Here is a 14,387-nt window from a genome sequence, read left to right on the forward strand (position 1 = left end):
CCTCATCCTGCATGTCTTTGGACTGTGGGAGGAAGCCGGAGAACTCGGAGAGAACCCACGCTTACACGGGGAGAACATACAAACTCCACACAGAAGGTACCCGGGCCGACCCGGGAATCGAACCCAGGACCCTCTTGCTGTGAGGCGAGAGTGCTACCCACTACACCACCGTGCAGCCCACTGTATTTAACATTAAACCTCTAAAGCTTGCAAGCCTTATCTAACACATGCTACTGTGGGAGTGAAACTGACATGAAGCAATTATGTTTATCATTTATTCATGTGTGTTCCTGTTATTTTGTATTTGTTTGCAAATAAATATGTAGCACATCCTCGGGTTAGAATGCTCTTGGTCACAGCTCATGATAAGATGACGGTTCTTGTGTTAATCATCCCTCCCGTGTGTAGCAGGATGCTGAATGTTAACCTTAGGAACAGGATGTAAAGGCTTATATCAGGCAGCGTTTCATATCCCAGACAAAGGCAAGCACTGTTTTTAATGAATCACAAGTTATAGGTCATAAAGTAGAGCTTGTTGCACATTAGACATGGTAGCTGAAATAGAGCAAGGCAATTATGACCTGTTGACCAATCGACTTTATTGCATACCCAGCTGAGGGGCTAATCATGAGGTTAATTTTAAATGACCATTTTATCAACGTATTTCAGTAATTGCTCTTTTTGCCACAAATTGGACTTGCATGGTCATAAAGCATTTTTATTACACTAAACAAAGAAATATTTGTTGATATATTAAAAAGGGCTGCATGAACAAATTTGTTTTCCAAAATGTAATTTACAGACAAATATATTTACAGTATGTTATTCTACATAGCTGCAATGCTGAGTAGAACAGTATGTCGAACAAAGAAATTATACATTCATAGTATAGCATGTTATATATGTGTGGCAGAGTTGAGTGAAGAGGATTAGTTATAAGAGAACCAGAATTTAACTCGACAACACCACCTGGGGAATTTCACCCCAGGAATTATAATCTTTAAAAGTGGACTATTTGTTCATACACAGGCTACAGAGGTTCATAATGAAGACAGAGACATGCCTTCATAAGGAATGCACATTTTTTTATTGATGAATGAGAACTGGAAGTGCCTGTGGAGAAAGTTTATTTGAAAGGAAAAAGAACCAGAAAGGAAAGGTCATAAAAAAGTAATTATGTCGCCAAAACTCATAGTATAGTATGTTGGAACGACTCATAAAATGAATAGTATTGTATTTAGAAAAAGGTCATAAAAAGTCATAGTATATGTTGAAATAATGTCATTAAAAGTAATGGTATGTGTAATAACTCAAAAGCTATTGTATAGTATGTCTAAAAGTGACAAAAAGTAATAGTTTAGTATCTCAAAAAAGTCATACGTATGAAGGGGGGGAAATTATTATATTATTATATTGAATAAAATATAAAATATTGTCGAACAAAGTGATAAAAATCCATAATTTATTATGTTGAAAAGTCATGAAAATCCATACTATACTGTGTCATAAAAACACAATATTATTCATGGTGTAGCATGTCAAAGAAACTCATAAGTCAAAGGAATTTATGTAGAAAACAGTCCTACATAATCAATGTTTATAATGTCTAAAAAACATTTCATTATAGAATGACACACTATACTATGCATTTTATATTTCAAAAGTATACTCTATGCTTAAACTTGTATTTATGACATGCTATACATTTTTCTGACATAATATCAAATGTTTTTATGACTCTCCTTACATTGATGTGTTGTGTCTACTGCCCTCCACATGTCTTTTCTCTGAGAACCAACAACGAAAACATGTGAGCTAACGTCAACTTCTGATTCTCAGGATGTGTAAATCACATTGAATGATGTCTGAATGTCCGTGTCTATTACCCTATAATGTCATGAAATTTAAAAGATTTCATAATTAAGTCTAAGAGGCCATTGAAATTTGAACATTTTTGTACACTTTTAATATTCAACATTAAACACAATGCAGCCAGCAAAACATATCCTACCTGAGAAGTTCAGGATGGAAGTATGACATTTTTTTTTCTTCTTCAGAACACAACCTATTTCTGTGAAATAAGGATATGAATCTGGGAAAAAATTTTTGGACCTGGCCAGTTGTATCACATTCAAAAAACACTCCATATTGCACAATTTCTGAAGTTTATTCAGAATAATATAATTCTAACATGTTGGGGCTCCATTCTGTCTTATGAGAAATTGGGCAGTTTGTCCAGAAGGCAAGTCCCCCTTCTTTCCACTTACTTAAGGTTGAGCTGCAGTGAATCATCATCACTGACACTGAGATATGTTGGCAGAAGCAGACTATATTGGGACAGAGGCCAATACAAGCATTATATGAAAAATTAATGAGGAATTAATAAAAGCTGTTGGGGTTGCCTCACTAACAGCGCTGACCTGAGTTCAGATCCTCTCTGCATGTCATTCACTCTCACCTTGTTTTTCTAGCTGCTTTGTTAAACTGCCAGTTTCCCAAAATATGACAAGGTGATCTTGAAGAAGCAGAACGAGTGATTTGACTACATCATTTCTGTATACAAACACCATAAACCTCCAGTTAACACAATCTTTACCAGCTGTTGTTTCAAAATTCAAATTACAGCCAGAAGTCAGAAGGGGGAGCTGCAGAGATTATTACGCTCATTCCACATCATGTCTCAAGGACACTTTTCAGCTGAGTCACTGTCCTGTGTGTGTGTGTGTGTGTGTGTGTGTGTGTGTGTGTGTGTGTGTGTGTGTGTGTGTGTGTGTGTGTGTGTGTGAGAGAAAGAGAGAGAGAGAGAGAGAGAGAGAGAGAGAGAGAGAGAGAGAGAGAGAGAGAGAGAGGATGTATTCTTAAGTATTCTGTAAACCCAAAATAGAACAGTCTCCGAACTTATTTTGTTTTTTGTTGAGGTGTGTAGATAGGATAGTGATTGATATTCATTGTGATCTCTGTGCCAGACCTTGGCAAATATTTATGGAATAGCAAATGACGAAAGAAAGAAAGACAAAGCACAAACGAGTGACGTAATGAACTCTGACACACTGAAGATGCCAGTCGAACAGTCAGTGACTGCGAGTGTGTTTTCTCCAATGAAGGATGATAAACTGTGTCCTTTTGAGGCAGCAGCAGCAGCAGCGCCACGTGTCGGTGACAGGTACAGCACCTGCTGCTGCTGGGAGTGCGTCACCCACTTACAGCGAGGACATCGAAAGCAGGGAAAGGAGGAGCTATCAAAGAGGGGGAGAGCAAAGCTGCAGCATCCTCTGAACTGATCCAAAGGGAAACCAGGAGAAAAAGTGAAGACAGAAGACCCCTGATACAGTCTGGCCACCTTGCTTGTACACAGACGTCTCCAGCATCGTCTCCCCCTCACACACTCACACACTGTCGCCTGTCTCTCTTCCCTCCCTCGACCACAGAGCGGTGTCACGACTCATTTATCCGTCTGGAACCAGAGAGAGGCCCTGGCAACGACACAGGCAAGCTTTAGACATCCATCAGCTTCCCTTCACACTGCTCGCAGCCTGGACGGACGTACCGGCTGATCAAAATGAGAAAGGGGCACCAGAGTGGTCACGCTCACACGGGGCACCAGCACAGTGGTGAGGAGAAAGAGAAGGAGGTGTGGAGGGAGAAGGAGGAGAAGGAGCGGCAGCACAGGAGGGCCGAGAAGAAGCTGCTGGCCTTCTGGATGTCCTTGTCCCACAGGACCTGGACACTCTTCAGGCCCCGCGAGAGACCGGGCTTCCAGCGCTCCCCCTCGGCCGCCAGGCTGCTGAAGAGCGAGGCATGATGAGATAAAGTGTGTGTGTGTGTGTGTGTGTTTGTGTTTGTGTATGTGTGTTTGTGTTTAGAGGTCTGTCAGTGTCAGAGTGTCATAAGAGGCCTCACAGACCTGCTGTCAAGTGTGTGTGTGTTTGAGTATGTGCTCCATTCCAGTGGATGAAAGCAGCTTCCTCCTCCTAGTCCACCATTTGCAAAAGTCCTTTGTGTTGCTGCCCTGCGAGTGCTGGAGTGACAGGTGGAGGGGAAGACCGGCTTGTTGGAGACATCTTTGACACATTTATTTGCAGAACTGCTTTAAGGACACCAGTTTTCAGCAAATAACCTTCAGCTGTGACTCTTGGAAGAGACTGGGGCGAGGTGAAGACAGCGTGGGAATCCTCTTCCCTGCCCGGATCAATCCAAGAGCTGCCCTTACCTACCAATACTACAGGCAGTGATGGGTTAACAGGGACCAGCCATGGTGGTGACCCATCTCGCTCTGCAGCTGCGTTTCCAAGGGAAGAAGCTGAGGGGCTTCACATGCAAACTGACCCGCTCGGCCCACGGTTTACTGCCGGAGAGCTCCTGGGCCATCGCAGCCCAGATCCTGGTGCCGTACCTGGTGTCCGGCCTGGGCATGGTGGCGGCTGGGATGGTCATGGATATCGTGCAAGTATGAGATGATTGTACTGAATTTGTTTATGCACCAACACTAAATGCTGGAAAGGTTTATTGTATAAGACAGGTGTTGTTTCATGATCGCAGCTGCTTTCCACATTCATTGTTTCTTTCACCCTTCAGGCACAGTAGTGGTGAGTTGCTAAGGCAGCCAGTCAGACGCAGGAGGAATGCTCTTATTATTATTCTTGCATAATAAATCGGTTGTCTAATACAAAAAGCACTTGACAAATGCAAAATAAATCACAAAAGTATGGAGCTTTGGGAATATTTTCGGCAACCTTTGGCTAAAACCTGTAAAACAGAAGGATGACACGTCCCATCATATCTGACCTTTTCATACCCGGAGACGATGTGACTGAAACAACAGCCGGGAAGCGAGTCAGACAGAACAGAGTCACCTAGCTCTCTCCCTGTATGACCTCTTGTAAATACGTCATCAGCGTGACGTGACTGACTGAATCATGCAGCAGGGTAGAGTCAGCTGCTAGTCGAGGCATAAAGAGCTGACACATCACGTTCCACGTGAGATACAAAGACAGGCCCTTATCAAATCAATCAACACTGCACAAACTATTCAGAATGTGGAAATTCTCTGCTGCATGTGAGAGGTTGCAAGAAACATTTAATTTATAATAGGCCCTGCAATAGATGTAAAATAAATAGTCTCTCAAAGCTCCTGTTGTTTCTCGTGAGTAAATAAGCAACAATCAAAGTAAAAGTTGAGAGAGAACAGAATCCTGAGTTAGTATTTATTCGTAATTGACAGATGATTGAGCGACTCTTACCCCATTATATATTGATTCAAATGGCTACATTTCTATTGTCCGAGGGAAGTACCGAACATTACTTACTTTACCAGTCAGAAGCACACAGACAAAGCTGCTCAGACAGAAAAACCTCATTTTAAATAACCAAAACCACCCTAACTTTGGCTGAAGGCACATTGAGGTTTGCAGTGTGCTGAAAATAGGAAACATTGACCTCCATTGGTAGGTTCCTAAAATGTCTTTAGAGCGACTATAATAGTTTTTTTTTTCAAATGACAATGTGAAAACAATGTCAAAGGGGTAACTCATAATGATGAACTTAAAGAGAAAGCAGGTCCTCCTACAATGTGTTGGACAGAGAACAAGTGATTCAGACGGGCACCTCAGGAATGCACCTGTGTTCAAAAAACAACTCACATTTAAGCAAAATTGGTGCAGTTTTCTGTCTAAGACCTTGAAAGGTAAACGCATGTCCTTCATCCTTTTCTTTCAGTAGCAATCTATCAAAATGCTATTCTTATTCCACATACACACTATGCACTATATGAACACACTTTCAATTGTTTTGGTATTTTTGTCATATGCAAATATGCAATGATGATTGTTGGGTAAAAGGTATGGCGATGTTGTGAAATGTCATGTATCTGATCATGTGACGAGATGATACGATACATGTCTGCTAGTTCTATAGCTTCCTCTACTTTCCCAGTACAATAGCCTCAGTAGCCTATTCGACTGTAAAATCCAACAATTTGTGCGCAAAATGTATATACAACGAATGATGTGTGTGTATGTGTCCGTGTGTGTGTGTGTGCATGGGCTTGCATGCACTAGAGCCTGTCGTAATTACCTTAAGCCCCTGGCTGAATCTGCAGCTGCCCTAGGCTTTAGCTGTCTGGCTAAACAACACTTTTGTTTTGGTTGACCCTCATTGCATCGCTTTCGGCCGCAGTGGGCAGCTGTGCTCAGTGCAAATACTCTAAAACCCCACTGTACATTAACTGCTCAACACCAATCAGCAGATGGTCAGGGTGGAGCGTTTAGTAACTAAAGAGCCTGATATTGTCCCCCAGAGTCAGGAGACCAAAACCAGAGCTAGAGGAGAGTGAATGTTGGTCATACAGCCACGTAGCTGCATGTGTAAATAAGCAAATACTAACATATCAACTTAAAAGGTGATGATACATTCACATGTTTCCAGTGGCTGATCAATTTCTAAATTAAAATACTAAGCTAAAAAAAATAAAAAATTCACTGTGATGGTGCATTTAAGGACAACTGTTGTGTTTTTCAGCACTGGGAGGTGTTCAAGGAGATCTCAGAGGTGTTTATCTTGGTGCCAGCCCTGGTGGGACTGAAGGGGAATCTGGAGATGACGTTGGCATCCAGACTGTCAACAGCAGTGAGTGGAAACACACTCATGTACAGAAAGAACAAATACACTCTAGCATGTAGACAGAGATGATGGCATTTGTTTGAAATATATAGAACTATAATATTGAATACATTTTTGGCTCCCTCGACAAGTTAGCGAATTGTAGCAGGTATTGGGTACTATGTACTTTAGCACTGTCAACCAATCACAACATTTTCTTTTCAGGGTAATAGTATAGTGGAAATGATTTTGCACAGTGACACCTGTGACGAAGAAATAACGTGTCCCTGTTTCCCTCCACAGGCCAACACAGGGCAGATGGATGAGGCCCAGCAGCAGTGGAGGATGGTGTTCTGTAATCTGGCTCTCATTCAGGTGACACCCTGCTCCACTGCACACTCTCCATCCTTTTATTAACACATCCATCTCTCCTGGATTCAATACAATTCAAGTCATTTCAAGAAGTTTGCTGATCACCCTCTCATGTCAATAATGCATCTCAGCCAATTAAACACACTAGATTACAATTGAAGGTGGTTTCAAAATTATAAGTTAGTGGAGCATACCATTTATTAGTTAACTACATACAGTAGGGTAGAGTTTTCTGTGTTTAATTCTAAGACATTTTACCAATAGGCCTATCCTGTGAATTTACAAACAAGTATTATTTTTACATTTACATCTTTTGGGAATGAATGTCTATGTTCTCTAAGTGCAGTAAAGAACTCAAGCCTTACAGGGCCATTTTTATACAAAATGTCTTTAATCAAATAAATATAGAGAAAAAGCACAATGAGTCATAATCGGAAAACAAATGGCGCCACAGTATGCAACCAAGAGCTGAAACACTAACCAAATGCATGTAGCGTGGTTTTTAGCAAGCTAAAAACGTCAGATTTCAGGATTATTTTAGCCCCCTACCAGGGCTGCACTTTATGACTAAAATAATGATGGGAAGGGACAAGTTAGCTGTTAGCGAGCAATGTTAGCGAGCAATGTTAGCTATGCGTTAGCAAGTTACTTTAGTTAGCTAAAGCACCTGCAAACATAATACTGCATAGCTTTCTGACGTCATATTATCCACATTCCATGATAACACAAGTTTCATACTGTCAAAAAGTCTTCAGCGTAACTTATAGAAATATTGTTAGCCTCAAACTGACATTTGGACTATAGCCTAGTTGTATGTATGTATGTTTTTCTTTGCTTTTCTATTTTCCACATCTCCCTCTCATCATCTTCCTCAAAATGTTGTGTCCACTTGCTCTGAGACAGACAGAGCTAAAAGAATGAACAGATACAGTGTAATGAGGCTATAGATCAATGATTAAGACTCGCCCCCCTCTGCCCTGTCCACCACCTCCAGGTCCAGGCTACAGTCGTTGGCTTCCTGGCAGCGGTGGCAGCAGTGGGCCTCGGGGGTCTGACCAGAGGGAGAGTGGATGTTATCCAAGCTGCTGTCCTCTGTGCCAGCAGCGTCACCACTGCTTTCATCGCTGCACTGTCTCTAGGTCAGACAAAGGCACAACCGGCCGCAGAGGAATGAATGGCTGGGAAGATACACAGAGTACAACATAGAGGACAGTCGAGTTTACGAGTGTGTTGTTTGACTTGTTTGCCATGTCTTGGTCTTGTGCTTTGTCAGGTCTGGTGATGGTGGCAGTGATTATTGGATCCAGAAAAGTGGGCATCAACCCAGATAACGTGGCCACCCCCATCGCTGCCAGTCTCGGCGACCTCATCACTCTGTCTCTGCTCGCAAATATCAGCAGCCTCTTCTTCTGTTACAGAGGTCAGAGGTCACACATTACGTCAAGAAACCCCCACGAGTCCCTTTCAGTATGCTGTTTGTGGATCAAAGAGGGTGCAACCTAATTCAATACAGTTTCTGGGTTTCAAAAGAGTCCTCAAAACAGGTGAAGACCAAAATTTAGATGACTGCATAGCAACAATGTGGTGGTGATTAAGGGTATTTTGGCCAGATGAGGGCAGCATAGCTCATCTTTAATTCAAGCAAAAATCTGCCAACAGACAGTAAGAGTAAATCTGTAAGACTTTCATCATTTCTGTCAAGGTCAGAATCTCTTATGTCTTGCCCACTGTTTGCCCCCTTCCCAAATACAATACAAAGCTCCATTTCTATTTAAATAACAATTTTGATATCAAATGAAGAGTGTAATTTGTGCTATGTTTGTCTCTAGACATGTGGTACCTGCCACCGGCGGTGTGCAGCTTCTTCCTGCTCCTTATCCCAGCGTGGGTCATCCTAGCCCGTCGCTCTCCACCAATCAGTGTCGTCCTAAAGTCAGGCTGGCTACCAGTCATTTTGGCCATGTCCATCAGCAGGTGAGCCGACCTGTCACACCATCTCTACCAGAAGGTCCAGTGACTCCAGAACTTCTTTTGTGTTCTGATGTATTAGAATAAATGTCGGTTTCATTAAAATTAATCAGTAAAGTCAGGGAATCTAGCTGTTCTATGTTGTCTCGTTCCCAGTATTGGTGGACTGATTCTGGATAAGACGGTGAGCGATCCAAACTTCCAAGGTATGGCGGTGTTCACTCCAGTCATCAATGGTGAGTGGAAGAACAACTCCACTAAACACTAAAACCTACTAGAAGGAGTTTCTGTGTGTTAAGGAAACAGTCTCAATATAATATTGATGCCTCTGTATGACCTTTCGAAGCAAATGTCCATCAGCGAGACGATTGGCTAGTTCTATGTAGTTATTTTGTAATGTCGAGCTGAAAGAAAGATTTTAAATTGCATCTCTGGTTATATTGTGCAATTTGACAAGATATGTCGGAAAAAAAAATCCTGAAATAGTAGCTCATCTTTTGAACAATAAAATCGAATTCCTCCCAACGTTATGTCCCGCCTGCCTATCCTGTTTGACCCTAAAATATTATTTTCCAATTCCCTGGGAAATCAGATGGAAGATTCTGTGTTTACATTTCTACAGGCAGTTTCACAGAGATTAGTACGTTAAATGCCAGTTAAACGGAAGCAGAGATTTTTCTTGTGGGAAAAATCTTGTCTGTGGGACCCGTTTTCAATGTTTGATTTTAAGAGATACGGTAAGTATGAACACCACACAAGGGATAAGAGTGCAGCTTATCCTAAAATTCAACCATAGTAACAAGTCAATAGTATATCATTTTATAACACTGACAACGACCACGCAGGATAACAAGCAATTTTACTTTGGATAGTGTATTTATTATACTTATATTTTACTTATACTTCTGTTTCCCTTACTTGGATCGTATTTTGAATGCAGGACTTTGTCCTATTATTATTTCCTTAGTATATTTTGATAGCAATTTTACATTGCAATATTTTTACTTTTACATAAGTAAAGCTATCAAAATACTTCCTCTGACAATGCATGACATTTTAGGATGCAGGAGTGCATGTCGAGTAAGTATACAGGTGATCCTTTCTCACACAGGATCCTAATTTCCGTGATTAATGTGATTAAATAAGGATGATACATTTGATTGCGACTAAAGTAAACATCTTTGTGGATAATCCCTTTAATTGAAGCGGAAACCATTTGTAATATTTTTTCCACATGCTTTGAGTGAAGAAATGAAGGCTGACATGTTTTCCTGAAGGAGCAGACATGGGATTTGGAGTTATGGTTTAAACACTCCTAATCTTTGAAGAATGACAACCAAGCTTCATAATTAGCATCATTATTATCAATAATGTCAACTGGAAACTGTTGGAGCATGCAGAAGCCCAGCAGCTAATCCCATTATTAGTTAAAAGGGCCTCAAATTTCAGCTAATAATCAATCATGGGGTATTAAGGTGCTGTTGAAGTTGAGCAGTCTCCTCCCCGTCAAAGGATCCTCAGAGAGGATATGGGGCCACATCTTCACTGACAGAAGTTTGTTGACCACAAAGCAGCATACTAAGTAGAGAGGAAAAACAATGGTCTTTAGATAAACCATGAGCCTGATCAGAATGCCAACGATGCATTCACTGGCTCCCATGTGTGCTGCATCTCTGCCAGCTTCAGTGCTACCAAAGACTCCTCATGTATTGCCACCCCAGTACAGGAAGTGCATTTGCATTGCAATTCAGGGCCCTTTCCTCTTGGCCTGGTGACCAGAAAGCAGAAGCAGAGGAAGTATTGAGATCCTTTACTTAAGTAAAAGTAGAAATAAATCTAAATATACTCCCTTACAAGTAAAAGCCCCAAATTCCAATTTTTACTTCAGCAAAATCTTCTATATAAAGTACTCATTGTGTAGAATGACTTCTTTTGGCTATATAATTATATAGTATGTTCTATTAAGAAGTTCTCATCACTAACAAATGCAATTGGTATTTTAGTGTTGTACTTCGTCAACATCAATTATATACTATAGTTTGGCATCAGCATATCACATGTATGTTTTGTTTTGTTTCTTGCAGAAAATGTTAATAACCAAACTGACAAGTAAAGCCGCCAGATACATGCAGTAAAAAGTATATTAATTCCATCTGAAGGGTAGTTAGGTAGAAGTATAAAGTAGAAGAAAATGGAAATACTAAAAGTACTTTGTAGCACATTACTTGAGTACATGTACTTCCCTCCACTGCCAGAGGCACTCCTCTTTTGTCTAAGTGATCCTTGTCCTTCAAGGCTCTGCAAGCCAAGTGGTTTTGTTCTGCTCCTAATAAAACCAGCCAGAGGGGAAAGCAGCTTTACAATGAACATCCTGACTGCCTTTCCAAACCTTCAGAGAAAAAAGTCCCCTGGGATCCTGTGATTAGGGATAACTGCTGAATAGAGTTCAAGCTAAATTACTGTTTGGACAGTGAACCATTTTTCCAAGGGTGTTTTGCTCTGATATTCTACAGTGACTGCTCAGCCTCTCGTAAGTCTGCAGGATGACATATCAGCAAACTCTTAAAACATACTTTAAGAAGAAAAGGAAAAACTTTACATTAGCTGGAACGTATTTGGATTTTTGTCTCAGACAATAAGACAATCTGGAAATATGAGTTTTGTCTTTTCTCATTCCTAGTATTATTAACTGTTGATTTAATATGGAATTTATCAGTGGTGCACTTTTCCATGTCCATACAGGTGTGGGGGGGAATCTGGTGGCCATCCAGGCCAGCAGGATGTCCACCTACCTCCACTACTGGGGTGTTCCTGGAGCTCTTCCGTTTATAATGAGTGTGAACTGTCCTGGACCCTGTGCTAACATCTGCTCCTCAGGTCAGATGAAAGGAAAAATAGACAGTTTAATGTGTAGGCTAGAGGCATATTTCGTTCATTAGAAATTTTGATTCAAGAAATAATTATAAATATTTGATGGTATTATTAAAGCCACAAGAATGTTTTTTTTTTTTTTTTTGTATTTGGTAATCAAATAACCAAATGAACGAAGATGTTCAAGCAGCTATTTTACATTGCAAATTGTTGGCAGCACTGTCTGAAGCTGTACTGGGCTTTTTTTGTCTGTTTTAGCCAAGTATTTGTGAAATTTATGCAAAGTAGATGCTAATTACCCAGCACCAGATGGCCACAGATGAAGTTAGCTATCTGGTGAATAAGATAGTGGAATATATTCAGCCAAATACAGCATTTCACTCACGGAGTTGGTGGAGATCAAACCAAAGCTAAAAAGATAAGGAACTATAGACTTACCTTCATTAGGAGGCTACAAAAACATGAAAACTAACAGCCATCTTTGACCTCTACAAAATGAGCCTGAAGCTGTCAGAGTTTCTAGAAATGATGGATGAAGTCACTTCAAAATTAAATACGAGAGCAGAATACCTCAAAGTAGTAGTTTGACACTTTGGGAAATGCACTGATTGACTTACCTTCGAGAGTTCTATGAGAAGATCAACAGCCCTCTTATCTGCAGTTTAGCCGGTTAGCTTAGCTTAGCATAAGGTGGGAAACAGGAAGAAGCAGCTAGCCTGGCTATGTCCAAGTAGGCCTATTGTCAGTTTGTTTAATCCACACAAAAAAAAGTGTAAAAAGGCCAATTTGAAAACAAGATATAACGTGTGAACTTCAAAGATACTGGTATGCATATTTTGTTAGCCTCAGACAGAACCAGGCTAGCTTTTACAGCTACATCCGGACGTTACAGAAATGATCTCTGTTAGAGAGCCAATACGTGTATTTCTCAAGTTGTCAAAGGTTGGTTTAAGACAGATGCCACCAATTATCTCTACAATAGTTTCCATAGTTGTACACTGGGTCTTAAACTAGTGGATCACAATTCATTTAAAAATAAAAGCATTCTTTATTAAAAATATACAGACACCAGCATACATCAAAAACCTAGAATGCTTCCAAGAATCACAAAATATTGTTATAACTGATTGACTACATACAACTTGTTACTTATCTTTCTATGATTATCTAGATGTGAACTCCAAATCAGCCAGAGTCCTGATCCTTCTCGTAGTCCCAGGTCACGTCCTCTTCCTGTACACCATCCACCTCCTGCAGGGAGGCCATACTGCCATGACACCCACCTTCATTCTCTGCTACCTGTCTGCAGCTCTGCTTCAGGTCAGATTAACTCATATTAAAAGTTGTGTTACTCATCAAAAACCGTACTCTTATATTATCGAAATAAAATGGAGCTTTGCATTTGGAACATATCCATCCATTGTTATCCAGGTGGTGGTTTTGCTCTACGCGGCTAGCCTGATGGTGCCGTGGCTGTGGCGAAGAGGACTGGATCCAGACAACTTCTCCATCCCCTACCTCACAGCTCTGGGCGACCTGCTGGGGACTGGTCTCTTGGCTCTGAGTTTCAGACTGATTCTGATGGTTAGTTAGGACAGGGGTTTGACACAGACGAGGTCCTGTACACCCTGAGTGTACCATTCCCTACATGCAAGTGGCTGAATCATAATTGCAAAGTTCATTGGATTTAAGAAGGAAGGTGGGGATTAAAGAACATAGGAGGTTAGTATGGTGTTATATTTGTGCCTCAATACTGAGCATCCAAATGGGACATAAACATTTTTGAAAGCACATCCATTTTAGTATAATTTAATTTGAGCAAAAGAGAGGTTAAATCAGGCTGTTCCCCATAGAGCCTTATTCTGAAAAAATATGCATGGTCCTATTGTGGTCCGGCTGAAAGGGTGGGACTACGCTCTCTATAAAGATCTATTCAGTTTTACTAATGTTCTCTTTTAATTCCTGGCTCTGTGTGCTCTCTAACCCTTTGGACACCTGCTAACTGTGTCTCTCAACAACTCGACTGTGTACAGAACGCGGAGGCAGTTGTAGAGGTGACGCAACCGCATACAAAGTCAATGGAAATACTTTTGCATATCTCAGGGGTTTATGAATCTGCTTCAGTAACATGCAGAGATCAGAGTTTAATCACAGGAAGAACCAGACTTTGGTGCGAGTTCAGTCAGATGCTACACTCTCCGACAGACACGTTAGCTCAGAGCTAAAGAACAGTTTGTACTTAGCCAACTAGCCAATCCCAGATGTTAGCATCACACTGGTTCCCTCGACAAAAAGCCAATGGGATTCTTCCACTGGAAGGATTATGATACTGAGGCACGTTGTTTAGCAAGATAAGTGTGACAGTGTGAGGAGAAGGGTGAATGCAAATTCCGGGTGTAATAAGAAGTAAAACGTTTAAAACAAACTACACCACAGGTACATGACTTCATGGCTCCGCTAATCTAAGGGCAGGTTATTGTTTGGTGTAGTGACGTCTAGTAGCCTCATTGGCAACCGGCTTTTTTAAAGACAGATACAAACCAAGTCCAATATTAACTAGCATGTTTTATATCATAAAT

At 40.9% G+C, this 14,387-nt stretch overlaps 1 protein-coding gene across 1 annotated transcript; it reads left to right on the forward strand.

Annotated features, from left to right (window-relative positions):
- The first annotated feature begins 3,920 nt into the window (after window positions 1-3,920).
- LOC311032949 (solute carrier family 41 member 1-like) lies at window positions 3,921-14,141 on the forward strand. The gene is made up of 10 exons (XM_084040061.1): window positions 3,921-4,447; window positions 6,517-6,624; window positions 6,901-6,972; window positions 7,964-8,108; window positions 8,243-8,389; window positions 8,799-8,943; window positions 9,094-9,173; window positions 11,680-11,814; window positions 12,980-13,128; window positions 13,240-14,141. The coding sequence occupies exons 1-10, from the start codon at window positions 4,253-4,255 to the stop codon at window positions 13,399-13,401; spliced, it is 1,338 nt and encodes a 445-aa protein (XP_083896187.1). The 5' UTR covers window positions 3,921-4,252; the 3' UTR covers window positions 13,402-14,141.
- The last annotated feature ends 246 nt before the right edge of the window (window positions 14,142-14,387 follow it).

The sequence above is a fragment of the Eutrigla gurnardus genome (genome assembly GCF_963514095.1).
Source record: "Eutrigla gurnardus genome assembly, chromosome: 2".
NCBI lineage: Eukaryota > Metazoa > Chordata > Actinopteri > Perciformes > Triglidae > Eutrigla > Eutrigla gurnardus.